Genomic DNA, 27,464 nt, shown 5'->3' with positions numbered 1-27,464 from the left:
CCAGAAAACTGGAAAATGAGGAGGCGGGAGTGAGAGGAGAAGGGCCTCAGAGGAATGGCACATTGAAACAAAAGGAAGTGGCTAAAAGGAAAATAAGCAGAATGAAAGGAGGAAACGTGGTGGACAGGGAAGATTCTATGGATTGTGGAATAAAGATAATTTGGCAAAAACAAGAGGAAGAAAAGCAGGGAGGTTTCATGGTTCCATTTTCATAGATTGCATTCCACCCGCTCAGTCAGCATTGTCCAGAGGAGTAGGGCACAGCCCTTCTGCCCTGTTGTGGTCCATGAGCCCTTTTATTGGTGGCTCCACTTTGGGCAGCTCCACTTTGACCAAATCTCCATGTAAATAAAACTCTTAATCTTTCCCCTTTGGGCTTTCCTGAAGCTTATGTCTTCCTCCTGTGCTGAGTTAGAACATTCACTGCCACCGTAGATTCGATAAGTGAATTAAAAATGAAGCCTTACACAGAACTTCAGTAGCATTAGCAATACACTAGATTGAAGTATTGGGTTTTTGAATAGTGCTGTGCAGTTGTTAAAGTGATGTTTTAGAGTTTGGGTATGCTTAAAAACTGGAAATTTAGAAAAAAAAATTTCCTCTTCAAACTTTAACTTGGAAGTTAAGAACAAGAAAGGGGTTTACCTCTACCCTTGGGTTAGTGTGCCTTTGTTAAAAGCAGCTGGCTTTAATCAAAGGTCATGATTATTTTTAGGTCCTCTAACAAACTGAGGTTACTTTTTGTTTGTTTGTTTGTTTTTAGTTTAGATTTATTTAAATTATAGAAGTAATATTTACTGATTTTGACAATGAAAAAACTACAGACATGTAGAGCGGTTGTCTCTCTCCCTTTAGCCATCTCAGTCTACTCCCTCGGAAATAGTTTGTATCTTTTCACATCCTTTGAAGTAGTTTTCATCCTGTTCTTTTCTTTTTTTTTTAATTCAATTTTAACATCTTTATTGGAGTATAATTTCTTTACAATGTTGTGTTCGTTTCTGCTTTATAACAAAGTGAATCAGTTACACATATACACATGTCCCCATATCTCTTCCCTCTTGCATCTCCCTCCCTCCCACCCTCCCTATCCCACCCCTCTAGGTGGTCACAAAGCACCGAGCTGATCTCCCTGTGCTATGTGGCTGCTTCCCACTAGCTATCTATTTTACATTTGGTAGTGTATATATGTCCATGCCTCTCTCTCACTTTGTCCCAGCTTACCCTTCCCCCTCCCTGTGTCCTCAAGTCTATTCACTGAGGTTACTTTAAAATGCAGTCAGCTCTTTCCGAAGTCAAAAAAGGAAGCTCACTCTTAACTTTACATTTATATATAATAAAAAAGAATATTGATGGCATTTCTAGTAAGTGCTCAGATCTTGCTTCCTAGGCTTATTAGATCTACCCCAAGGGAGCAACATGAGGAAGTGAGAGGGAAGAACTAAGCCTACAAACAATTTTTAAAAGATTTTCATAAACGCCTTTGTTACTGCTGTGCTTAATTCACATGGTGAACTTACATTGACCTCTTTTTCCCTATTATTTGAAAAGACAAATTATTATATGGAACAGTAAGCTCCTTAAAATCAAGAGGGATGGAGAAACTGCCATATTTTAGGTTCACTGAGTTCCTCAAAACTATTTAAGTATATTGCCAAGCACATTAAAAAAATAATATTTAGTCTTTTAGGAAGTTTTTTTTTTTTTTTTTTTGGTGGAATGTTGCCCCAAGGAACTCCATAAGATATCAGCGTCTTTTGAAAACTCGGGTTAAGAATCATGTGTTACTTAAATTAAAATGGTTGTTGGTGCTTTAATTCTACAGCTATCATGTTATTTTATTTCTTGAAACACACTGACACTATTAATGTTTACTATTCACACTGTTGTCCACAAGAGGATAGCTCAAATTCGATGGCAGACAGTATTCAATTTGAAACTGTTTCCTTTCTGTAGAAGATTTCCGTGTCTGTGAAGTATTATTCTCCACAGATTTCAATCTCTGGTTTTAGTGAACTCAACGTATCTCGAATGTCATGCATAAGGGCAAAAATGTCTCTATTAATGTTTAATAAGTCTCTACTATATTAGTATTTTATAGAAGAAAGATTATCTTTTTGGTAGTAAGGATACATGCGTTGTAGAATCAGTAAGACTTTCTATTGCTTTGCCTGATTCTGCAGTTGGATAAATGCCTGTTTTCTGCACCATTTATTTTAAATAATTTCAGGGCCAGTTGGTGACCATTCTGCAGTCATGCTACTTTTAGTTGGAATGGGAGATACGAGTAATCTTTTATATATTAGCCTTTATTACTTAAGCTTTCAGAACTTTGGTTGTCTGAACTTGGTAATCTGTGGAATGTTTTGTACCCAGAAATTAGGATTCTCATTTATTCTTCTCTTTTTCTTCTGTTTTATACTTTTCTTTATCCCTTGCGTTTTAAAATTCTGCCAATTCTCTCCCCTGCCTCCCCCACTTTGAATACCTGGCTTTCATGATCTGCCATATTTGTCATCACTGATACTATGAATGGACCTTTAAAATTTAGAATTATTTCTTTATTCATTCATCTGTTCACTTATTTACTACTGGGGTATTTTTATTTTGCTTTTGGAGTGGGAAGAAGCAGGAAATGATAGATGAGAAGAATGCTTTTAGTACTAGATTTTTATCATAGCTCTCAACCCATTTACTTTTGAAGAAGAAAAGTTCAAGACGTGCTCTTATTTTAAGACTATGTTACAAGCTCATTGAGCACATCTGAGGAAAAGGATAGCACTTGAGACAAGTTCATGGCCCTTCTTTAAAAGAGCATGATCCACTTGGTAGGTTTTCTATGTCCCCTTATTTCCATTTCCTTCTTGCTCACCACCCTTGTATATGTTTATCTTCAGTGAGCTCCTCACTAGCGGTAGCCAGTTCTAAATTAGAAAATAAGGGAGAGTGTGTCCAGGTTACTGCTGTTAATAGCTGGTAAAGCTTTGGTGTGTGAGGAGAACCTGAAACTTAAAACGATGCTCAGAAATTGCCTATAGGGTTGATTCATCATATTGGGGAGGTCAGTAGAAAACTGCTGTTTTCTTAAGGTCAAAAACAGTTGAGTAGTAGAAATTTTATATGATTCAGTCTAATATTCCAGGCCGCTAATATGATTGATAATTGATAAGAATCTATACAGTGTATATCTGTTCTGTTTTCACTTGTTGCTATGTCAGAGTTAATTTTTTCCCCTTTTTCAGTGTTAAGAAAAAAGAAGAGAAAACAGTGAACACCAAGAAATGTAAACGATTTATCCACTGATAGGTTATTTTTGCAGGCAGCATATCAAAAGTGGTATTTTGGGGGAGCAATGAATCAGTTAACTCTTTAAGGCAGGATGTATTGGATTTTATAAAGATACCAAGGATTACAATGGAATAAGGTTGCAGTATCCAAGATGTTTACTCAAAATGGTGGCTAGAGTCCTATTGATTAATGCTGGTGAATGAGACACCAAAATTGAAAATAAACCATCCCTAGACAAGTGGTAATCATAGGTGACAATTATGTTAATTATTCTTTATTTAAGTGGTGTTTTTGTTACTAGAAAATTGCTTTTTTTTCAAGAGAAATTTGAGGCATTTGAGAATTGGATGTTCTGTGGAAGCTCTTGAGTACAGTTTTTCAGTTTTATTCAATTTCATAAGTCTTCAGGGAATCTTTTCAGGCCTAGATTTATGGACATTGTATATGGCATCAGCTACCATTCTCCCACCAGGAGTATTGGAAAACATATTGTCTGTCTTCCTGCTACACTGTTGTGAGCAGGTGTTCCCTCAGCATTTTTTAAATCATTTTCATGCACGAGATGGGAAAAACGGGAAATCGAAAGATTGACATTAATTTATTTGACCAGGAAATGGCATCTGAGCAGGGGTAAATGCCAATACAATCAATCTTTTTTTTGTCCCTATGCTAAATTTGGGGTAATACCTAATCTGTTGTTGTCAGACACCGCCCCCACCCAATTCAGCAAATTTCAGTTCCATATTAGTAGGAGAATGGATTAAAAATAAAAGTTTGTGATAAACTCTGACACAGTCCTGGCATGTAGTATGAACTCAGTTCATTTAATTTGGCTTTGTTTTCTTTGCTCTCTCTATTCGTATTGAAGTTACTGTTGCCCATGAAGAGGTTAGCTCAATGGGCACACCTCTGATGGGCTGTAACTAACAAATTACCACGAAGTCAGTGATTTAAAACAACGGAAATTTATTCTCTCATGACTCTGGAGGGAATCTGAAGAATACGATTTCAGAGGTCAGAAGTCTGAAATCAGGTGTCACTGGGTTGAATTCAAGGTGTTGGCAGGGTAATGCTCCCTCCAGAGGCTCTAGGGAAGAATCTGTTTTTTTAAATCTCTTCCAGCAGGGGATGCCATCATTCCCTTTGCTTGTGGCTGCATCACTCCCATCTTGAAGACCAGAGTCTTCAAATCTCTCTCTGCTCCATCTTCACATTGCTTCGTCCTCTGTGCATGTCCATGTCAAATCTTAACTTTGCTTCCTTCTTATAAGAATACATGTGATTTCATTTAAGGCCCACTCAGATAATTCAGGATAGTCTTCCCATCTCAGAATCCTTAACTTAATCGCATGTCTGAAGTCTTTGCCATGAAAGGTAACATTCACAGGGTCCAGAGATTAGGATATGGATATCCTTTGGGGGCCATTTTCAGCCTAACCCATGCTGCTTCCAGTGTCCCCATTGTAGTAACCTGGTCAGGACCAGCTCATTACCCTTCATGGTGTTTAGGTCTGATTGCAGGATTCGTTCACCTTTCTCAGCATCCACCACAACTTTTTCAGTGTGTTACAGTTTAGTATAAATGTCTAAGAGCAGCTCTGAGTATCTGTCTCTGATAACGCAGGCCAAGAATCACTTACCAGAGCTGCATCTTCTCTTCATGGTAGCAGTTTGCATCAGGGATGTCTCTGCACAGTTAATTAAGCTAGTTGAGGCAAGTCAGAAAGTTGAATGCTGTAATTGTTCATATTAACTCTGGAAATCGGAATGAGTTGTCATGTGGATATGTGCGTGTATATGCATGTAAGTGGTGGATATGTATTTTCAGTACCTATTAATGGAAGTTAAATATAAGGATCTGTATAATTCCTTTTAGAGTTAATGGCATTTTCCAAAAACAAGTGAAAGGAACCTATCTTAATTTGGAACATATATTTTCTTCAAAAAGGAAACTGAGGTAGGGTAGCTTTCAGCTAGCATGAGGTAAGACTAAGAAGGCTGTCAGAATAATTAATTCTTTATGAATCTAATGATTCTATAATGATTAACAATCATTATAAAACTCCCCCAAGGGGCTTCCCTGGTGGCGCTGTGGTTGAGAGTCCGCCTGCCGATGCAGGGGACACGGGTTCGTGCCCCGGTCCGGGAAGATCCCACATGCCGCGGAGCGGCTGGGCCCGTGAGCCATGGCCGCTGAGCCTGCGCGTCCGGAGCCTGTGCTCCGCAATGGGAGAGGCCACAGCAGTGAGAGGCCCGCATACCGAAAAAAAAAAAAAACCCAAGAAAATTCCATAAAAGCTGATGCTTGTTAGATATTGACTGGATTGCTAGTGCTATAGATTGATTACATGTGTCCTTTCCTTGATGGCTATATCTAGGTGAGGTCTAATAATTAGTTTAATTTTGAAGAAGAGTTACAGGGACCCCAAGGTATCATATGAGCGATAAATTCTAAACTCTCTTATCTGCCTTGCTATGTTTTTAATAATTATTGCCTGTGTAATGAAACTTGTGTCTTACAGATTTCCTTTTTTACCCTCGTGTGGGTGTTATGCCTAAAATAGACACAGAAGATTTTAAGTACATACAATAGAAGATAGTACTTGAAATCAGTTAAGATTCTTTCCTCTAACAGAATTCTGTGATTCTGTGAAACTTGGTAGGAAATATATATCAAAGTTAAGTTTATATCACTGTATAAACATCAGCAAATTATTGCTTGGATGAACAAATTAGTCAGAACTGTATCTGTTTATATATCATTGATGAGAGTAATAAAGTTGAGGTACAGAGCCCAGGTTGTGTAAGTGAAGATGAAAGAAAAAGTAGGGGAAACAATTTTTAGTCAAACATGAGAACTCAGCTGGATTATATAGTATTAGCCAAGATGGTAAATGAAAAAAAGACAGCAGGGAGCAGGGGGACTTCCCTGGTGGCACAGTGGTTAAGAACCCGCCTGCCAATGCCTGGGACACGGGTTTGAGCCCTGGTCCGGGAAGATCTCCCATGCTGCGGAGCAGCTAAGCCTGTGCGCCACAACTACTGAGCCTGCACTCTAGAGCCCGCCAGCCACAAGTACTGTGTCCACATGCCACAACTACTGAAGCACACGTGCCTAGAGCTCCTGCTCTGCAACAAGAGAAGCCACCACAATGAGAAAGCCCGCACACCACAAGGAAGAGTAGCCCCCACTCACCGCAACTAAAGAAAGCCCGCATGCGGCAACAAAGGCCCAGCACAGCCAAAAATAAATAAATAAATGTATTAAAAAAAAAAAAAGACAGCAGGTACAGATGCCGTGATATGGAGGATAAAGTACTAGTCATGCGGATCACAGTTTTCCTTATGTTCAAGTCACTAGATGTGCTAGTTTAGCCATATAATCAACTCTTGTGATATTGCTAGGACCTTAATGAGGGGAGAAAGAAACTGAGGGGATCACATCATGTTACCTTTCTTGAACAGCTTCCCCGGTCTTATTTTCAATGAATTTAAAACATTAACTGTCTCATTTAAGCCATTTAACTGTACCCATAGTCATGAGCCTTTAGTTTTAGCTATTTACGTGTTTTTTCCATAAGAGTATCAATCACTTACAGCATATACTATGCCCTTGCCAGTTCCTTTTGGAACCAATTTAAATGAGAAAAATAAAGGGCTTTGGGAAGAACTGTTTAAGTATGTCTGGTCAATTGTTTTTCTGTTTGAGAACAGCTCTAGAGACTGCAATACGTTTTCCATTTAGTAGAATTTGGCTTTTTTTGTGAGTCACAACATTCATGGAAATACATTGAAATCTTAAATGTAGAGACTGTGACTTACTGCTTTTGGTATTACTTGCTGTCTAGAATGATGTTACAGTCTACATTACAATATATCTCTGATCAGCAGTGTTTGAAACAAGGATAGCTTCAGACTACAGGGAAGAGTGCATATCATGATCCACAACCTCATGTTCTGGATTCTTTAGATTGTAGAGCAAGTATGGTACAAACCTATGCTTTTCCATTAGACATTTCATCAAATACATGTTCTTGGTCACTTGAGTTGCAACTCTTCTTGGATATTAATATCAGGTACTAAAACCTAGATCTAGAAAATTATTGTGATAAATTTCTGTATATCCAAAACGTATCTCATTAAATGTGACTCTCCTCCTAATTTCCAGCATTATTGTAGCGCTTGTTTTCATTTTAAGACAGATTTTTTTAGAGCAGTTCTAGGTTCATGGCAAAATTGAGAAGGTACAGAGATTTCCCTTGTCAGTGCTTACTTTTTAATGTGTGTGTGCATGTATACTTTCATAGAGATTTTGTCCCCTGAGCTAGTCTCTCTCCTTTAACCTTTGTTCCCTCACAATTCATTCTCTACACAGCAGCCAGGTGATCTTGTTAAAACTCTCCTCGTTTTCCTTTCGAACTTAGCATACAGTACAGACTCTTTACCCCGGTGACCAAGTCTCTGTCAGCTGACTGCTGCCTCAGCTCCTCCGAGCCCTGTTCCGGCTCCCTGTGCTCTGGACGCAGGCTTCCTTACCAGTCCTCTGAGATGCCAGGCCCTTCCTGCTTTCACTCTTTCTGTTATCTCTGCCTCCAAAGTTCTCTTGCTCTTTGTATGGTAGGGTCCTCCTCATCTTTCCTGGAGTAGCGCAGATGCTTCAGTCAGAGAGGCCTTCTCAGACTACTCCATCATATCACCCTTTAAAACATGTTCTTCGTGGCACTAACTGACCTCATCCTGTTTGTTCATGGATATGTATGCTGTCTATATTGTCCCACCAGAGCTCACCCCTTGAATGTATTGGAAACAGATTAGGCTTGTCAGAGGTTCAAGTGCAGAGCTCATTCAAATGGACTTCCAAACGTTTTTATAGACAAGATGAATTGCTGAATTTATTTTTTATTTTAAAATTTTCATTTTATAAGGCTTGGGTTAAGATACAGAATTCCATTGCAGTTGGAAAGAGTTACCAGATAGTTATCACGCATGTTTGTATGCCAGAATTGCACAGTACGGAGCACAAAAGGATTTTTTGAGGAACTGAACTGCCAGGTAAGAATTTTTTGCTGAGCTCATTTCACCCTCACAGATGAAGGACTTCCCTATAAGTGAAGTCTTATATTTCCTTCCCACCGAATAAATGTTATAAACTTTCACCACTGTTTCCCTCATTTGTGTTCAGTAGGAATTAGCCTTTTTTGGTGGTTGCAAAGTCACTTTTGGCAGTCCAGTATTATTTCTGTTACCATTAGCTTGTTTACCCTTAGGCAGAATCTGGACTTTGTGTTTTCCCCTATCCAATTTACGTTGAATAAATGTAAATTTCATGTAATTCATGGAATTAAAATTCACTTGGATACTCTTGACTGCATGGTAATAAAGGCATTTTGGAATATTAGAACAAGTTTTAATATGGAATCTGATTCAGTCTTTAAACTATTGATTTTTCCCATAGCTTGGGGATGTTTTGCAGACAATAGCACCTAGTAGTCTGATTCTCTTAGTGCTCTTATATTAGAGCATTTTAAAACATGGTATAATAACTTTTGTATTACTCATTACTTTTGGCACTCAGAATGGTTTTGTATGCTCTTATTCTGTTGAAAGATCAGATGAAAATATTCTTTTCTGATTGTTGGGAAATGTCGTGAAACCTGACTTTTTGACCACTTTGTACTAGTACTAGGGACTGTTTGCCTATTTGCTCCCACTTGGCTCTCCCAGCCAGGGCTAACTCGACTGGTCACCGTGCTCTTACGAGGGAGCTCTTAAGTAAACTTCAGGTCTGTGCCAGAAATAAAAATGGGGTACCATCACCTTCTAAATGTTAATAGAATGAGAGGCAGAACAACAGATTCTTCTTTGAGAATTATTAGTGGAGATTCTATCCACATATGAAAGCATTCTCTACCAGACGATATTGATACATTGACATTTTGGAACAAGGATGGATTCTGTCATCTTGGTTTAGAGAGCCCCTTAAAGATTGCGTTCTAAGAAAGGAAGCCTCTGTGATTTGTAGCCTAGAAGATAAGCTTGTTCTGGTAGAACACATCTGAGTAGGAAACAAATCCTAGTGCTTGTGATGCTGTCACTGGGTGCCGATCCCTATTGGGCATAAGTGTAGACCCCTAATTCCAGCTTTTCTCAAAGAATTTCAGCAGTCGGAACTAATGGTAGAGGAGATGTTGTAAACCTGTGTTTGCCTGGAAATCAGGTTGTTGCCAAGCTTGAGTTAGAAAGGAATCATTTCTTCTCTTACTTTCTCTACAGTAACTGTGTGAGGGTGGGAGTCGGAAAGATATTTGACTATAAAAGTAATAAAACATATTACTGTGAGACCTGCTTGCAACTTTAGTAACGTTTGGGTATTTTCTTTAATAACACACCTTTACTATTCCTGAATTAAGCTATGGTGACCACCTGTATGGAGCCTAGCTAGAGACTGCCCTATGTATCTTATAGAGAAAACAAACTAATGGCTACCAGTGAGGAGAGGGAAGGGGGGAGGAGCAAGATAGGGGTATGGGATTAAGAGATACAAACTTCTATGTATAAAATAGATAAGCAACAAGGATATTACGTATAGCACAGGGAGTTATAGCCATTATCTTGTAGTAACTTTTAATGGAGTATAATCTGTAAAATACTGAATCACTATGCTATACACATGAAATTCATATAATATTGTAAATCAACTTTAGTAAAAACAAAAAAGATACCTTAAGGAAAAAGTAGCTGAGCTTTGTTACAGTGGGGAACAGTTCACAGTGCTGTGACCCTATCTCTAGTCGGTGACCAAAAGGCAGAAGTCACGGATTGCAGTGGGGAAAAGGACTGACTTCTCCAGAAGATATAACCTCATTCTAGGGACAGCTGGATATAATCTTTATTTTAGATGTTGCCTTTGACAAGTTTTAGGGAATTTTTAATTTCACATTTCAGGTGAATATTCTTAATTTGAGCTTTTGGGCTTTGCTAGAGAGCATAGGACCCTCAAAACTCAATGTGATGATCTTGGAACCTCCCTAATTTCTTTCTTTCCATTCTCAGTCTCTCTTCCCACTTCCTTTCACTCTTCTGAAAATTAGCACCTGCCAGCGAAATCAACTTTATGCTGCTTTCACTGGAGGCTGGTGTCTAAAAATCAATCCTGGCAACTAATGTAAAGTGAAATTTGGAAGACGCCTGGGTTCTCATGGAGTCGTGCAAGCTGAAGTTATTAAAGAGGATTAGAGACCACAGCTGGTGAGCAGATGGAATGCTTATAATTTCACAATCTTAGGTAGCTTTAAAGCCAAATCTGCACAAAACCTATTTGCTTTTTCTCTGGTTCATTTCGCTTTATCCTGCTGGAATATAACCCTAGCCAGTGTGATACTTTAATTGTTGTAAATGATGAGCCTTAATAGGTCACTCACTTAGATGAAAGCATTTATAGTTCTGGTCATGCAATTTCTTACTCAATTGCATTTCAGTAACCACTATTTAATAATGTACTATGAGAAGCTCAGTAGATAGGGAGGAGAGAATAAGACTTGAAAATTTCATTCAAAATGTAGACATGAAGACTAGTTCACAATAACATTAATAATATAGTATAATCACATTATGATGAAGACTAGTTCACAGTAATTACAGCTAAACGGTTCATCCGCTTGCGGCTTAAAGAAACTTGCCAATCAGTTTCCGCAGCTCTTTTTCTGTGTCCCTTTTGTTAGAAATTCTTTTGTTAAGCAGTCAGACAAGTCACCTGGACCAGCCGCCTTCAACTGCTGTACCGCCTAATCACAGCCCACTGGCCCGCTTTCCCCATGTCCTCCTCCCTCTTTGTTCTGGCTCATTGTTATACCGGCGTCTTGTATGTGCGTAGAGCAACTGTAAGCTCCCCAGAAACGTCCTTTCCTGCACGTCCTGGTAGATTGGTGTCTCCTACACAAAGGAAAGTGTTTGTGAGGCTTCTGCTCAGTAACTGTTAAGAAGGTCAAACTAGGACCTTTATTCTACTAATTTAAAGATATTAATTTATACCTTAATGGCTGTTACTTTATCTAAGGATAGAATTAGTACCCACTATACTCTTAGCAATTCTTTTATCCTTACCGAAAGACTTCAGAAAAATGGCCGCTTCACTCAAGCCATTGCAGAATGTCTGAAAGTACAGAAAAACAGCTGGAGCCATAAATAAGTGAGTAGTCTGGATACACTCTGTACTAGCTGGTTGGGAAGAAAACAACACACAGATATTTCAGGTGGTGCCGCACAGCAAACAGCTGTAGTTTGTGGTCCGTCATAGTCTCTGTTCTTTTGGAGCCAGTATGTGCTGCTTCTGTAAAGCCACAGTCAGCTGCAAAAATATTGTAACATGTGTTTTGGAAGCAATTACTGCATAATAGTATTCTAGCCTCAAAACATCCTGAATGATATATTTCTATACGTGGGGAGAAAGGGAAGAGCATATTGTGTTACTGATGCATTGGCACGAAATAGTAGAATTGTCATAGGAAGTGGTCTTTTTTTGGATCAGCTTTTCAAATGATTTTCAGTCGCTTCTTTTTTGGACTTCTAAATTGGCCTTCTGTAATTGGATATGACCTCTTATAAAGCAAGTAGTATAAACACATTTTAACTTCCACTGTAATTATTTTGTACTGAACCAAGTAGTTTAGCAATCCCTTCAAGCTGATAGATTTGTACATCTATCATAAGTAAAATTGTTCTCCCTACCCTTCCCTTGTTCCCTTAGGTGGAGCGGATGGCAGGGTGAAAGGAGGTTTTGGAGGCCCCCTAAGAAGAAAAAGAATTAGGCCAAGAATTAGAAGACCTGGGGTTAATACTGGGTTCTTCTAGATTTGCCTTGTGTGATATTGACCAAATTCTGAAAATTCCTAGTTTGTAGGATCCATATCTAGTAAATGAGTATAATAATACTGAATATTTTCATATATGATACACTTATTAGATTACTAGGGCTGCCATAACAAAGTACCACAAACTGGGTGGCTTAAGTAACAGATACTTAACTTTCTCATAGTTTCTGGAGGCTAGAAATCTGAGATCAAAGTGTCTGCAAGGTTGATTCCTACTGAGGACCATGAGGGAAGGATTTGTTCCAGGTTTCTCTCCTTGGCTTGTGGATGGCTGATTTTTCCCTTTGTCTTCACATCATCTTCCCTCTATATGTCTGTATCTAAGTTTTAACTTAATTAAAGACACTATCTCCAAATACAGTCAAATCTGAGGTACTTGGGGTTAAGACTTCAATATATGGATTTTGAGGGGAATACAATTCAACCCATAACAATACATTACAGAGGGCTATCTAATTATAAGTGATATACTGTAGTTTATAATTCTTCAAATTGCTCTGTGTATTCAAAATATTTTAGTACAATTTTATTCTGCTGGACACATTGATAGAAAAAAAATGCACTTTCCTTCTTTAAAACCTAAAACTTAATACCCAACTGTGTTTTCATTCCATATGGTGAATTTGCAAGTGAAAAGATACATCTTTTGCTCTGGAGGAATAAGATGGAACTGTTGTATACACCACATACACCACTCCGGTTACTATCTCTCACTGTTGTGGCCTCTCCCGTTGCGGAGCACAGGCTCCGGACGTGCAGGCCCAGCAGCCATGGCTCACGGGCCCAGCCACTCTGCGGCATGTGGGATCTTGCCGGACCGGGGCACGAACCCGTGTCCCCTGCATCGGCAGGCGGACTCTCAACCACTGTGCCACCAGGGAAGCCCTCTTAGGGCATCTTTTTGTTTGACTCTTAGTTGTAGAGTGTTGTTTGGGAAGTTATTAGGAAAGCTTCACAGGAATGGGTGAGTTGAATTGCTATTGCCATCAGGGTCAAAGCATTCTAAATTAGTCTTTTGCTAGAGAGTAAATAGACTCTTGCTTGGAAGTTTTGAGCCAGTGGCAGTGTTTTACTCAAAATGTCTTAACTGCTAGACTGCTTACTATAGGTAGTAAGCCATAAAGACCGAGTCCACAGTAAACTCCAAGTGTGACTTTGTGGGCCTGGGATAGAGGGCAATGCAAAGGAGATCACTCAATAGAAAATGCCAAGTTTTTCGTTCATTGGGATTGCAATTGGAGGACTGTTAATTATGGGAAGAAAGGCAACCAGACAGTCACATACTCCAAGGCAGAAAGGAGAAAGGGTAGTCAGGCCAGTTGGAAGCATGCATTAAGATTGCAAAAAGGGAGACTTGCAAATACTTTTGCAGGTCAGACTTTCCTATTTGGCTGAGTAATTAATCGGTAAATAGGCATAATAGAGTCATCTCAAATGGTTCTTTAGAGATGCATGATTTGTACACACAAAAAAACTATTGTGGAACAGGGAAGCTGGAAAACAACTAACTTGGCTAAACAAAACCAAGGCATTTTAGCCTCTAAAAACAACTTTGTGCATTCTGATTTAATTTTCTGGAATGAGATTAGTATGTAGCAGATTAAAAGGTTACCACTAGTAGGTAAAATGCTCCATTCTTCTTCAGGATACTATCCAGAGTGAGATCCAGGAATTCTCAATTGCTTAATTAGTTAACATGCTCAGTTGCATTTTTATCATCACAGCAAGCGTGATGGCTTTATTGAGGGTTTTTTTTTTTTTTTTTGCCAGGCAGACTGTTAGCTTTGGCTGTTGAAATATTTCAAATCCTAAATATTGAAATATTTGAAATATTTCAAATATGAAATATTTGAAATATTTCTAATCCTAAAAGAATTTAGGATTCTTACTGAATTAATTTAGTATGTGCATACTGAATTCCTATGCAAAAATGGAGAGGTGTATAGATCTTTGACACAGGTTTATCATAATGTGTTATTTGATGTAATATCATGATCTATCAAGATGTCATCCCTTTTAACCATCTCCACCATGATGTCTGTCATGTGCTTGTTTGTAAATATTCAGAGAATAAAAGCACAGTAGGTGCATTTGTGCATAAGTGGTCTCTGACCATTTATTCAGTCATACATTCAAGACATACTCCTGTGCAGGTACTAGGTACTGGGGGAATCAATGACACATAGCAGTGATGTGATTCCTGTACTCATGAAGCTTACCCTTGCCATTTTTGGAGAAGTGGAGGCTATACAGTTGACCCTTGAACAACATGGGTTTGAACTTCTCAGGTCCGGATTTTTTTCAGTAGTAAATACTATAGCACTACACGATCTGTGGTTGCTTGAATCTGCGTTGATGGAGGAACTGCGTTTATGGAGGGACGACTATAAGTTATACATGCATTTTCAACTAAAGGAAAAGTCGGCCCTGCTAATCCCCACGTCATTCAAGGTTCACCTGTACTGTGAACAAGAACATGCAGTGGGATATATACTTAAATATGGAGAGGAGGCTGGGATGTTAGGGCAGATCCTACAAAGAGGACCATTGCAGGTGCTGGGTGATAAAGGCAACACTGCCTGGAAGAATTGATCGCTCAGCAGAGGCATGAAGGATGAGAAGAGTGAGCTGGACCAGGAGGGAAGGGATAGACTCTGTACTGTCCTTTCACCCTTGGGTAACTAAAAGATTTCTCACAAATTAACCTTTTACATTTTGATGTCTTGTAATAGAAATTTTATCACTATAAGCTCTAGGAAATTATTTTAAAATCAATTAGCTGGGTAAAAAAATGTCAGTGTAATTGCTGGGAGCCATATTTGACATCTTTTTATCTCTGTCACTCATTCCTCTTTTGCTGCCCCTGTTTTTCTTTTCTCTTTTTTTCATCTCTTCTGGGTTTTTTTCTTCTGTGCTATCTTTTATATTTTCATCTTGAGCATTTTTATTTCTTGTCCAGTTTGATACATGACCCAAATGGCTACTTTCGCTCATGGGTTTTCCCTGGGAGCCTGATGAGCTCACTGTAGTCCAGGAGTTATATACCTCAGCTGTTAGGATATGGAGCCCAGGTGAGCGTGATTTATCATCTGTAGACTTTAAAATGTGGCTGGTAAAGTGTGCCATTTATTGAGCTGGTTTGGGGTATAAATGTAATATTCCAGTTCTCAGACCTTTTAACTGATTTTTAAATATACATGCAGAACACATTATTAATAGGCCCATGACTTTCCTGTTTTGAACAACCAGGGCAACCCATTTGGACAACAGAGATGTCATCTGTGTGGCTCAAGAGAGTCCTTTATTTTATACAGAAAACTGAAAATGTTTAATTCCAAATAATTTCATTTTATAAAAGACTTAGAATGAGATAGCGAGATCAGTGCCATATGACTTTAGTTTGCTTGTAAACAACTTAAGACTTCTTTCGCATTGACCTTAAGATTTGTGGGATGTCTGCTCTATTATACATGTTTTGGAGAACAAAAGGAAAACCTTTAAGAGCAGAGGGCTTCTGGCCCTCAAAATGATCCCAATTCTGGAGAAGAATTTCTCATAGATAGCATTCTCCATGTAGATGTTTCCTGCTCGCTGGCCCAATCTAACTTTTCATTTTAGTTTTTTTGCTCAGTTTGATGCATTTAGAATACAGTACATTTTCTTTTCTGGATTGGGGCAGATGATGCTGTCTCTTTTGATTATCTATGTTTTAAAGGAAACGTTGATTAGGAAGAACAAGAAATAAAACATGGCCAGATGAAATTGAGAGCAGAAATTATATAATCCAAGAAGAGCCATATGTATTCTATGTTTTTCTACTCAAAGTTTACCATGATTCATGTTTGAGTTTCTAGAGTTCAAGTTTGCTGTATTTTAAAATGTCATTTAGGATGGTTCTTTGGATTATTGGTTTGTTTTAACTTTAATTTCTAAAAGATACAGAAACGAGAAATAGATGGGGGTTTTTTCCTTCCTAGTCACATTTAAATAAGAAAGTTCTTGAGTAGTAGTGGCTTTTGACAAATCCAGAACTTTTGGATAAATTCTACTTAATGCTAATAAAATCCGTCACCTGCAGTCTGCACATTTTCGCACAGTTGGCCAAGTGATCTTAAACCAGAATATTTAACAGGTGTTCCAAACAGAAACCTGAAGGAAATGAACAAAGGGGCACAGAAAACAGCTTGAAGAGTCTCCTACTGGCTATATTTGAGAGTTTTAGCATTCAAAAGAATGATGGCAAAGAGTATGACATGTTTTATTGAGTGGAAAAAATAATCCATGACTTCATAGATAATTAATGTGGGAGAGGGAACTAATTAACATAGAAGGAATGATAGAATTAGGAATATCACCATCTTACAAGTATCAATATAGTAATATCTTCTGGCAAAGATATTAGTGTTTAACCATCAGGTGAAAGGGGAAGAGGGTGCCTTAACAACAGGGAAGTATGTCACATAATACCAGAACTAAGTGATCAAAGTGCTGAGTATCACCAGAAGGTTCAAATTGGCACTGTGTGCTTCCTTAAGTGATGGAATGGGAAGTACATCCATACAGAGCTCTTGATAAACATTTTTAGCCGGAATCTAATTATGAAGAAATAGTCACACAATCCAGATAGTTGTACACGTTATAAGAAAACTGGTCTGGGGACTTCCCTGGTGGCGCAGTGGTTAAGAATCTGCCTGCCAGCGCGGGGGACATGGGTTCAATCCCTGGTCCGGGAAGATCCCACATGCCTCGGAGCACCTAAGCCTGTGCGCCACAACTACTGAGCCTGCGCTCTAGAGCCCGCATGCTGCAACTACTGAAGCCTGTGCACCTAGAGCCCGTGCTCTGCAACAAAGAGAAGCCACCGCAGTGAGGAGCCCACTTGCTGCAACTAGAGAAAGCCCGTGTGCAACAACCAAGACCCGACGCAGCCAAAAATAAAAATTAATTAATTAAAAAAAAAAGAAAACTGGTCTGGACACTTCAAAAATATTAACTTTAGGGCCTCCCTGGTGGCGCAGTGGTTGAGAGTCCGCCTGCCGATGCAGGGGATACGGGTTCGTGCCCCGGTCTGGGAGGATCCCATATGCCGCGGAGCGGCTGGGCCCGTGAGCCATGGCTGCTGAGCCTGCGCGTCCGGAGCCTGTGCTCCGCAACGGGAGAGGCCACAACAGTGAGAGGCCCGCATACCGCAAAAAAAAAAAAAAAAAAAAAATTAACTTTAGCAAGACAAAAAATATAGGAGATTTTTATTCTAGATTAGAGGAGACTAATGCAACACATGTTCCTTGATTGGACCCTGGACTGGGGGTTTGGGGGAACATTAAAGACATATTGGAATGACTGGGGAAATGCGAACATGTAATATAGATTAGATTTTATTCTGTCAGTGTTAAATCTCTTGGTGTGATGTTGTGGTTACATCATCACACCAACAAGAAGGTCCTTGTTTTTAGGAAATACATGCTGAAGTTTTTGGGGTGAACTGTCATAAGATCAATAACTTCAAATAGTTCTGAAAAAAATGTGTGTATGTGTGTGTGTATAGAGAGAGAAAATGTGAACATACAAGTATAGCAAAATGTTAATAATTGGTCAGTGTAGGTGAAGGGCATATGGCTGCTCATAATACTGTTCCTTCACTTTTCTATACATTAAAAATGTTTCAAAATATATATTTTTACAAATCAGGAAATTTCACAGAAAATTTTTCATTTCCACATTCTCTGGAAAAATGGCAGTCTGTCAACCTGAGACTCCTTAGATCCTGCTTGGCAATAATTGATTGGCTACATAGCAGCTGCCTCCCTTTAGATAGGGTGAAGGCATTTTCTGTTTTCCACAGTCTTTACCCTTCCCTTTTGCCTGATATGTCCACCATCTTTTACTCATTGACATTACCTGCCAGGTGACTATATGCATTTGTTGATTTCCTGGCTGAGGTGGGTTGTACCATGAATAGTAATGCTATTTCCATATGTCAGAACTCTGGTGAGTTATTCAGAGCCCTAGCACATGAAGTTAGTACTGGATTTGATTCCTATATCAGCTGATGAGCTTCACTGGGTTCTTTGGCCATAGACTGAATTCTGTCCTCATCCCCAAATGCATATAATTTCATCATGTGAGACATCAAATTTTAAAATGTGGGTGTAAAAACTATTCAGAACTTGCTCGATAGGTGGTATAAATATTAAAATTCTCTTTCAGATTTAATGTTACAAAATTGTGCTGTCTGGATTCTGCCTTACAAAATCAGTTGAACAGTCTTGCAAAAGTATTGAATAAGCTGCTTGAAAATTTTTCAATGTGACATGCCAAACCTTAATGAAAAAACATTTTGTGGAAACATTTATAGATGCCAGTGCAGAAAGTAGGGTATAAACTTTAATTACCTTTGTAAGTCGTTCTATCCTGTGTTTAAGCGATTGCTTTCCTGTTACACACCCAGGGAGGGTACTGGGTCTTTCTGGGTAATCATGGAGCTGAGCCTTCCCCCAAAATAAAAGAGCTATATCTGGCACAGGTTAGGGTTCAGTTAGCCAGTGACACAGTTCAAACCTGCAGAGGGAAGGAAAGAATAGGTCTAGTACTAGAGTCAGGCTTGCCAGGCAAGCATATCTACCTCATACTTTATCCATTTTTGTGGGTTTTTCATCCCTATATAATTTGCTGTTCTTAAAAAATGCTAGCTGCTTCTGTCCAGTTCCATGTGTCTATATGATTTTTGCCTTGTGAAGTAAACAGGAGAACTTTTCTTAGAGGCTTTGACAGAAGTGAGCATAGACTCTCCTAGTATTTTAGGTAGAATCCAATTCAGTTGGCATCACAGGAGGAGGTTGAGAGAGAAACTGAGACCTGCGATTCAGCAAGGGTAATGGATCTGGTGCTTTCGCTTTTCATTAAAGCCCAGACCTCGCACTTTTGTATCTTAATAACTAAAGTGTAGTACACCTTTTGCCCGAATGGGACCCGTTTTGCCTGTGGGTAAACTAATATGAATGTTCCTAGTAGGGCTTTGCTCAGATCTTGGGCTAGGACAGAAGATCACTCTTTCTTCTGAATTCCAGAAATAGCAACAAAAGCTCAGAGGAAATCAGCCTCCCTTGTACCATTTACATTCTCTGGCCTTCCCTCCTATCCAGCTGGCCACTCCATCTGCAAAAGGAATTCATCTCTCCTCTTCTGCTTTCTCTAAGGTTCCAGAATCTGTCTGGAACCCATGTTGCTCTTGAAAATATTTTCCTAGACTGGAAGGCAACTTCCCACAACGTATGTTCGCCTACCTGCTGCTTTCTTTTCACTGTTGAGAGTCTGGTATTCCCTTGTCTGTCTTTCAGGATTTCAAATAGTGTAACCACTTAACCAGCTAAATAGCTAGAAAGATGTTTGTCTTTGCATTTTTAGCATCAGGATGATTGATATCTGAAGGTATTTCTGGCATATTTGTCTTTGGGGATTAACTGCATTGTCTTTATATTATGCGAATTTATTCCTTGTGATTTTATACATTTTTAATATTTGTATTTAACACCGCTAACTGTGGATCATAATCACTAAATGGAGATTGTTAGGTAGTTAATCTAACTTTCGTATGCAATTATTGATGCCTCTTTTGTTCCCCAGGATAAGTAATATTTTAAAAATGAAGATGATAGATTTATTTTTCTGATTAGAAAAGCAGTTCAGCAAGCATTCATAAACTGTCTTTCCTTTACCTTCATTTATTCTCATCAGCATTAGTAGGCATTGTCTAGATATCCAGTTTGTCCCTATTATTGAGCCCCTTTTTTTTCTTTTTCATCCAAAAGTACTGTTTATTTCTGTTCATTTAGTTCTTATGTTGAGGGTTTGCTATTGATTTTAAGCCTCTTACCTTAAAAATGGGCATGACCAGAAGTCGTGTATTTTCCACACCCTTAGTTTATTATATATAATTTTTAAAGAGAGTAGCTAAGTCAGCTCCTTGGCAAATCTGAGAAAGCATATTATGTTATGCTGGGCATATCTGTAAATGAACCCTGTGGATGAGAACTAGACAGAAGCGTTACAGAGAAATAATGCTGATGTCATTTCATTGGAATGCAGGGGCTGCTGTCACAGCCATAAATACATTCTATAGCTAGCAGCTAAGTGTCTAGCTCTGTTTCTTTTCTAAGAAGTAAAACAGTGAAACAAGCCAAAGAAGTAAGTTGTGTTTATAAAGTGGGATATTTTAATTAGTTTAGGCCTTACAGTTATACAGACAGTGTGAACTTGCAGTTCTTTTTGGAGCAAACATGAAAACCATTATTTGTGGAAAGTTTAAATTTCACGTGACACATATTCTGTCTACGTGCGTGGGGTTTTTGTGGGGTTTTTTGTCCTTTTTCAAAAAAATGTATTTGCTTTGCTAGTGTATTTTTATTTTAACCTTCCCTGTGCTAAAAATGCTCTATTTTCTTGGGTGGAGATGTGCGTTTAGGAGGGAAGAAGGGTATAAGTTGCTGAACTGAATCTCTCCTTCCTTTTTGTTTTTGGCATGTCCAAATAGGGTAGTTTTCACCTCAATTGGGGCATGTTTAAACAAGAGGCTTCCATCTTAATCCCTTTTCAAGAAATTCCCTACCCCCAACGTGTCTATATCTACAAAATAAAATGCTCCCTGCCCCCCTCTGTTTGGAAAGCTGTCCTGAGAGCGCCCTGTAATCCTTTTTTACTGATCAGAGTCTTCACCACAGGGGAAAGACTTTCAAATATTTAAGGAGGTGGTTATGTAAAAGGTGGGTTGTCATGTCTGCCCACTTCAGCCATGGTCACAAACAAAATTGAAGCAGGTGGAAAAGTGGTTTTAATTTGATTGCTTACCTCATGGCAGCTTCAATGTGGGAAGAAAGAAAGCTGGCTTATAAGATTTGCCTCTGGATAAATTTACTTGCTACAAAACCAGCGGGAGGAAGGCAGCCCTGATAGTGAAGAAAGAGCACCTTGCCCTACAGCCTTGCATTTCTTCCTCTTCTGGACAATCTCTTGTTCAGTTGGCACGCACCAAACTCTTGGGGGTCAGGGGAGGACAAAAACAAATAAGGCGTAGTTTCTTTTTAAACTTGATATAAAAGGTATCCTAACGGCAGACCACCAGAACTGTTCTTTCTTGTTTTGTTAATTTTCGTGAGGGGATTAGTTAGCTTTCTAATTTTTTTCTCCTTTGCACACACTCATGGTGTGTCTGTGAGAGAGGGAAAGAGACTGAGAAAAAGAAAGCACGTGAGCAGGCAGAAGCCTGACCCAACTGCGAAATGTACTCTGTAGAGCTGGTCTCTGTTTTATGGAAAGGGTAATAATTCATAGACTACTCCGAGGCACAGTTAAATCTAGCTTAGGGAGAGGTAGGCCAAGGTCTGAGTTAACTCAGTTATTTAGGTAGTAGAACTGTGAATTTTGGCATTTTCATACCAGAAAGTTAGCTTTCACACGAGAGTTTATTTTATATGTGGTAAGTAACTGTCACTTTAGCTCAGTTAAACAAATTTTATTTTCGCTCTTGTTTGTGCAAATTGTGTGCCTGGCATTTATTTGCTTTTTTTCTCTTAGTCTGCGGTAGCACACATGGAAAAGCGTTAAATAAATGTGGTGTGAATGCATTTTCCTCTTCTTTTTCCGTATTCACAATTCAGAACCTTGAAAGAAAGAAGGAATCCAGTCTGGCTTTGATACCACATTTCTCTTGGTATAATAGGGTAGTGGCTGTCCTGTCACTGCCTTTCCTCCTCAGGCCCTGCCCTCTTTATTTTTGATCTTCGCAGAATCCTTTGTTTATCTGGCTCCATTCATGGCCTACTTTTTCTTGTTCTTCCTTTCCTCACATGCCTTGTCCCCAGATCCAAATGCCTTTGCTCTATTCATTTGACAGCTTTTTCAGAGTTTAAGAAAGAAACCCAAGAACACAAACCGTCTCCTGGGACTTAGGGGGTCTCTGCTGCCACCTCCTTTCTCCCGTCCGCCTCAGGGCAAACACCCCGCCAGTCCCAGCCCTCTGGCCCTCCCTCTCGCTCTCCCTCATGACTCCTAGTTCGTCATGATGCAGCCAGAGGCTCTGCTTGCTTTGGGACATGTACTAGACTTGTGGTCCTGGGGAAACCTCCTCGTTTGTCCCTCAGCCTCATTCCTCGGTCGACAAAGACACCTTGCAGATGCTGTGCTCCGAACTGGACACGAAACTGTGATGTGCAGAATAGACTGCAGCCCTGCCTCCTGCTGTAAAATGGAGCAGAGAATGTCCATCTTGCCAAGGAGGCTGTAAAAATCAGCAAGGTGATGGTGCCTGACCAGCACATATCTAGGTGCTCAGAAAATAGCAGCTTTCGTTATTACAGTGAGACAGACAAGGCAAGTCCTGACCTCTGTTTGGAAGTTGTTTAGTTGGGTTTTTTTTGTTTTTTGTTTTAATTTTATTTATTTTTATTTATTGATTTTTTGGCTGCGTTGGGTCTTCATTGCTGCGCGCAGGCTTTCTCTAGTTGTGGCGAGCGGGGGCTTCTCATTGCGGTGGCTCTTCTTGTGGAGCTTGGGCTCTAGGCGTGCGGGCTTCAGTAGTTGTGGCACATGGGCTCAGTAGTTGTGGCTCACGGGCTCTAGAGCTCAGGCTCAGTAGTTGTGGCGCACGGGCTTAGTTGCTCTGCGGCATCTTCCTGGACCAGGGATCGAGCCCGTGTCCCCTGCATTGGCAGGCGGATTCTTAACCACTGTGCCACCAGGGAAGCCCTGTTTAGTTGTTTTTAATCTCAGACAGAGCCTTTCACTTGTATGTCTGGCTCTTACCTGAAACCCATTTTTTTCAGTTTTAGGCAGACTCCCTCCCCCCCACCCCTTCTAATTCAACCTCCTTTCCCATTTTTCCTTTTTCTGTCAAAAGCATAACCATTTCTTCTATCATCCTTGTGTGTTTGAAAGCTGGCTGTAGGGAGGAGGTCTTCAATTTTTTTTTTTTAACTCGCCTTTCTTTCATGTCGTATGTCTAGTAATAGTCCGAAGGATTCTTCCTTTGGAGAGCTCTTCAATTCTTCTCTTCTTTCTTTGTTGGATAGGTGATCATCTCTATTCTAGTCTAAACTTTTATTACCTCAAGGATAGCGTCTGGCTTCTTGTCCTTCTAAGACACTTTAAATGTCAGTCATGGCAGAAGGCAATAAAGACCTCCTTCAGCTAGCAGTTTGAATGTATCTAGTGTTTGAATGTATCTCTGTGAGTGTTTGAAACCATAGGGTGCTTCAAACTCTGGAATAACCAGTGATTCAGAAAGTATTGTTTTTAACAAGTGAACCAGTTCATTTATTGCAACTGTGCTTATGTGTTTTTTACTGACAACTAACTTCTGAGATACACAGTATTTACAGTTGACTTAGTAGGAGTTCCCAGAAAATGTGAGGGTATGTTTTGACTTACGAGTATAGTCCGTTCTCTGTATCTTAACACGAATACATAATTATAAATGAGCTTGGGACATTAAGTCTTTTGAATGTGAGTTTTCTTTTAGTTGCAGTTTTTAAAAATATGATATTGCCACCAGCCCCTTTCTTTTTCTCACCAAAATAAAAGTAAACATGTTCTGCTAAGCAGAATGCAGTGGGAAAGAACGAAGAACCGATCCTTTTGAAGTTCAGGGTGGAGCCAACTAGAAGTTCTTGTTATTTTTTACGTACGCTTGGTTGATTGAGTGAGTTAACACGTAGGTATCGAGCTGTGAGTCTGCAGGACTGTGCGAGGCGCTCTGGGCTGAGTGGTGAGCACGTCCTGAAGCAAGGCCAGGAGCTGCAGCCTGCCCTGTGGCCTCTTTTTTGTGTCCCTCACCCACTAAGCTGGGGCTTACACTTTTTTTTTTTTTTTTTTTGTGGTACGTGGGCCTCTCACTGTTGTGGCCTCTCCCGTTGCGGAGCACAGGCTCCGGACGCGCAGGCTCAGCGGCCGTGGCTCACGGGCCCAGCCGCTCCGTGGCATGTGGGATCTTCCCGGACCAGGACACGAACCTGTGTCCCCTGCATCGGCAGGCGGACTCTTAACCACTGCGCCACCAGGGAAGCCCTGGGGCTTACACTTTTAAGTGGCTAGAGAAACAAAGAAGACTGTGTGACAGGGGCCTCTACATGACCCACAAATTTTAAAAAATTTACTATCTGGTTATTGACAGAAAATGTACCTGCTCTGGACCTCTAGTGTCTCTGCCTTCCTGAAGCTTATATTTTATTAGGAAAGAAAAGTAATAAATGAGTGAACAGTTAGACAGGAGAATTAATGTCCAATTCTGATGACTGCTGGGAAGGAGCTAAGTAGGGTATGACAATGACGGGAGGGAGGCCGGGACAAGGGGGTGAGGGCTGAGGGAGGATTCTTGGAAATTAGACCTGAACATTGTGAATGAACGGCCTGTGAAGAGCTGGGCTTACTAACCTGCTCTCACCCCTAGTCCACTTCCCCCTTCACCTCCAAATGCCTGCTTGCCCACAGGACTCAGCTGGGTGTTGGTTCCTAGGAAGCTTCTAGAGCGGTCTCTCTTAGAGGGCCTTTACCACAGTGCCTGTCACTTTGTAATCTCCTGTTTGCTTCCATTCCTTCCCCCACCCTCACCCCACCCCCAGACTTGAAATATCTTGAGGTCAAGGACATGTCTTGGTAATCATAATATCTCTAGTTATATAGCTCATAAGCTGGTTGAACAGTTAAATAAATCTGTAGGGCTTCCCTGGTGGCACAGTGGTTCAGAGTCCGCCTGCCGATGCAGGGAACATGGGTTCGTGCCCTGGTCTGGGAAGATCCCACATGCCGCGGAGCGGCTAGGCCTGTGAGCCATGGCCGCTGGGCCTGCGCATCCGGAGCCTGCGCTCCGCAACAGGAGAGGCCAGCGTACCACACACACACAAAAATAAATAAATAAATAAATAAAATAAATAAAAATAAATCTGTAGACTCAAAATTAGATTCCATCAAGCAGGTCGTGAAAATCAAGTGTTTCTTTTAGCAAAACAGATTAAATCTATCCTATTTTTACACATCCTTCCCACCCCATGCTCCCTGCTCCAAGTACTTTTCCTGTTTCATCTCAAAAACAATTCTTGCTGCACCCCAAAACTTGCCCATCTCCCCATATTATTAAAAAACACCATCATCCTTTCAGTTGATTAAGCCCCAAACGAGGAATTAGCCTTGATTCTTCTCATTCCCTCATCCTTGCCCATCATACCCAACCCTTCAGCACCTATACCTCCAAAACCAGACCTGTTTTTAGCATCTTTACTACCACCCCAGCCTAGGCCGGCTAGCTCCATCCTTCTCCTGGATCAGTGCAGCAATGTGCTGACTGGTCTTTCTGCTGCCACTCTTAGCTTCCATGTATCCATTATTCATGCAGACACCAAACAGATCTTTTCAGACTCAATAGTATGTCAGTCCCTCCACTTGACACTCTAGTGGTTGCTCATCAAACTTAGAATAAAACTTGAATTAAAAAATCTGAACTCACAGCCCTTCGTGAACCAGCCTCTGTCTTCAACCTCATCTCTTCATTGCTCTCAGCTTCTCGTTGCACTGGTCTCCCCTGTCTCCTCCTCAGGATACTCTGTTCCCTGTTGCCTGTTGAATTATTAGGTGGAATTTAGTGTTCATCTGGTCAGCGTTGTGACTGTGTAAACCAATAATAGTGGCAAGTTAACACAACCACAGTGAAATCCCTACCCCAAAGACATCCCCGTTCCTGATTTTCATTATCATGTTTGTGGTACCAAAAGTTCATGGTTAACAGGCAACTGACTTCATGATAACCCTTGTTAAAGGCTTGGGAAAGGAACTTGACAACCTTACTGACTTCTAATGGCATTAACTGTTTTTCTTTTTTCCTCTTTTTGCCACGCAGAGTATGAGTTGGAAGTAAAGAGGGTGCAAGACATTCTTTCGGGAATAGAGAAGCCACAGGTATGTCTTCTGGATTTCTCAGTATAAATGGCGCTTTTAAAAGTATTTCAAACATGCTTTTCTTTTACCACACAGTAGGTAAGCAGAAGGGCCCCTTTCCATTGCGGATTCCTCATAAACTGTGAAATAGTGTTGTTATTAATGGAGCATGAAAATATAAAACAGCAGTCTTCTGTTCAGTCATCATCCACCAAAATGTCTTCTTCATTTAGATATTCGGGATGCAATTAGGAATTCATCCCAATTTCCAGGGGTACCCCTACCCCCACCTGCTAAGGCTACAGAACAGTTTTCTTTTGGTAATTTCCCTTTACCTGGGTAAATGTAATAATAATAATTTTTGAAAACCTCAGTAACTCAAAGTATTTTTCCAGGTAAATTTCAAAAAGGTACATAAATATTAGCTGAGTAAAATAAGTCCAAAGCGTAATGGCAAGGAAAAAAGTTGGTGGGAGTAGTGATATTGTGAGGTTTTAAGTTTGATTTTGCCAGATGCTTTGAAATTCAAGTGAAAAATTCCAAATGTTGATTCAGCCTTTCATCTGAGTTTAGAGAGCCAAAGTTCTTTGGAGTGTTTTCTAGCTGAATTGGAAAACCTTGATTCTTCATGTGTTTCAGATACTGAGGCTTTTTAACAGAAGGGTCCAAACATGCCTCAGGGCACATAGTTGAGTTTGACTAAACCTAAAAACATGAGGTGTGCTGGACTACGGGTGCAGTAGGGCACTTGCAGAAGCGTAGGGTGTTGATGCTGGGTTGGGGAGTCCGTACTTGATCTGGTAAGGAGCGGGTTGCCATTGAGAGTTTATGAGCAAAGAAGTTATGTTTCTTATAATCAGGACTGTACTTTCAGGAGGATCAGACAGCCGGCAGGTGCATTGCAGTGAGAAGGGCATGGACCCAGGGAGACAAATGTCTGGCATCTGTTATTGTAGGGCTGGCGAGAGGCTGTGGGAATCAGAGTTAGGGCGGTGGCATCAGGTATGGCAAGGAGAGGATGGATACTAGAGCCATTCTAGAGCGAAATCAGTCAGGCATTACAGCCTACTGGCTATCAGGTGTCACGGGTTAACTGGTCTTTCAGGCTCAGATGACGCCTTTCAGGAGTTGCTTCCTCTGGGCAGGCTGCCCTGATTTCTGTCCCATCAACTGGGATACTCCTCACGGTATTTGGTACCACTGGTACTACATGTGGTACTACAGCTTCACTGTGCTCTGCATGTATTTAATACACTGTACTCCATTTACTTGTGTTTGTGTCTTTCCCGCTAATCTGTGAGTTCCTCTAGAATAGGTTCGTGTCTGTGTCCTCTTGGTATCTTCAGTGCCATTCTTAGACATGTGGAATTTGTTTTACTAGCAGGGTAT

At 40.2% G+C, this 27,464-nt stretch overlaps 1 protein-coding gene across 1 annotated transcript in view; it reads left to right on the top strand.

Moving 5' to 3' along the window:
* The window catches only part of FNDC3B (fibronectin type III domain containing 3B), a gene marked incomplete at both ends in the record, with an annotated part of 281,051 nt that overhangs the window by 152,574 nt on the left and 101,013 nt on the right, over positions 1-27,464 (top strand). Inside the window, one exon of the mRNA XM_079704135.1 lies at positions 26,038-26,096. Coding sequence (XP_079560261.1) covers positions 26,038-26,096 — 59 coding nt within the window. The remainder of the gene's footprint in view (positions 1-26,037; positions 26,097-27,464) is intronic.

This window comes from Hyperoodon ampullatus (assembly GCF_949752795.1).
Source record: "Hyperoodon ampullatus genome assembly, chromosome: 5".
Classification (NCBI taxonomy): Eukaryota; Metazoa; Chordata; class Mammalia; order Artiodactyla; family Ziphiidae; genus Hyperoodon; species Hyperoodon ampullatus.
The sequence above is the reverse complement of the archived record's forward strand: the minus strand, read 5'-3'. Positions and strand labels throughout refer to the sequence as shown.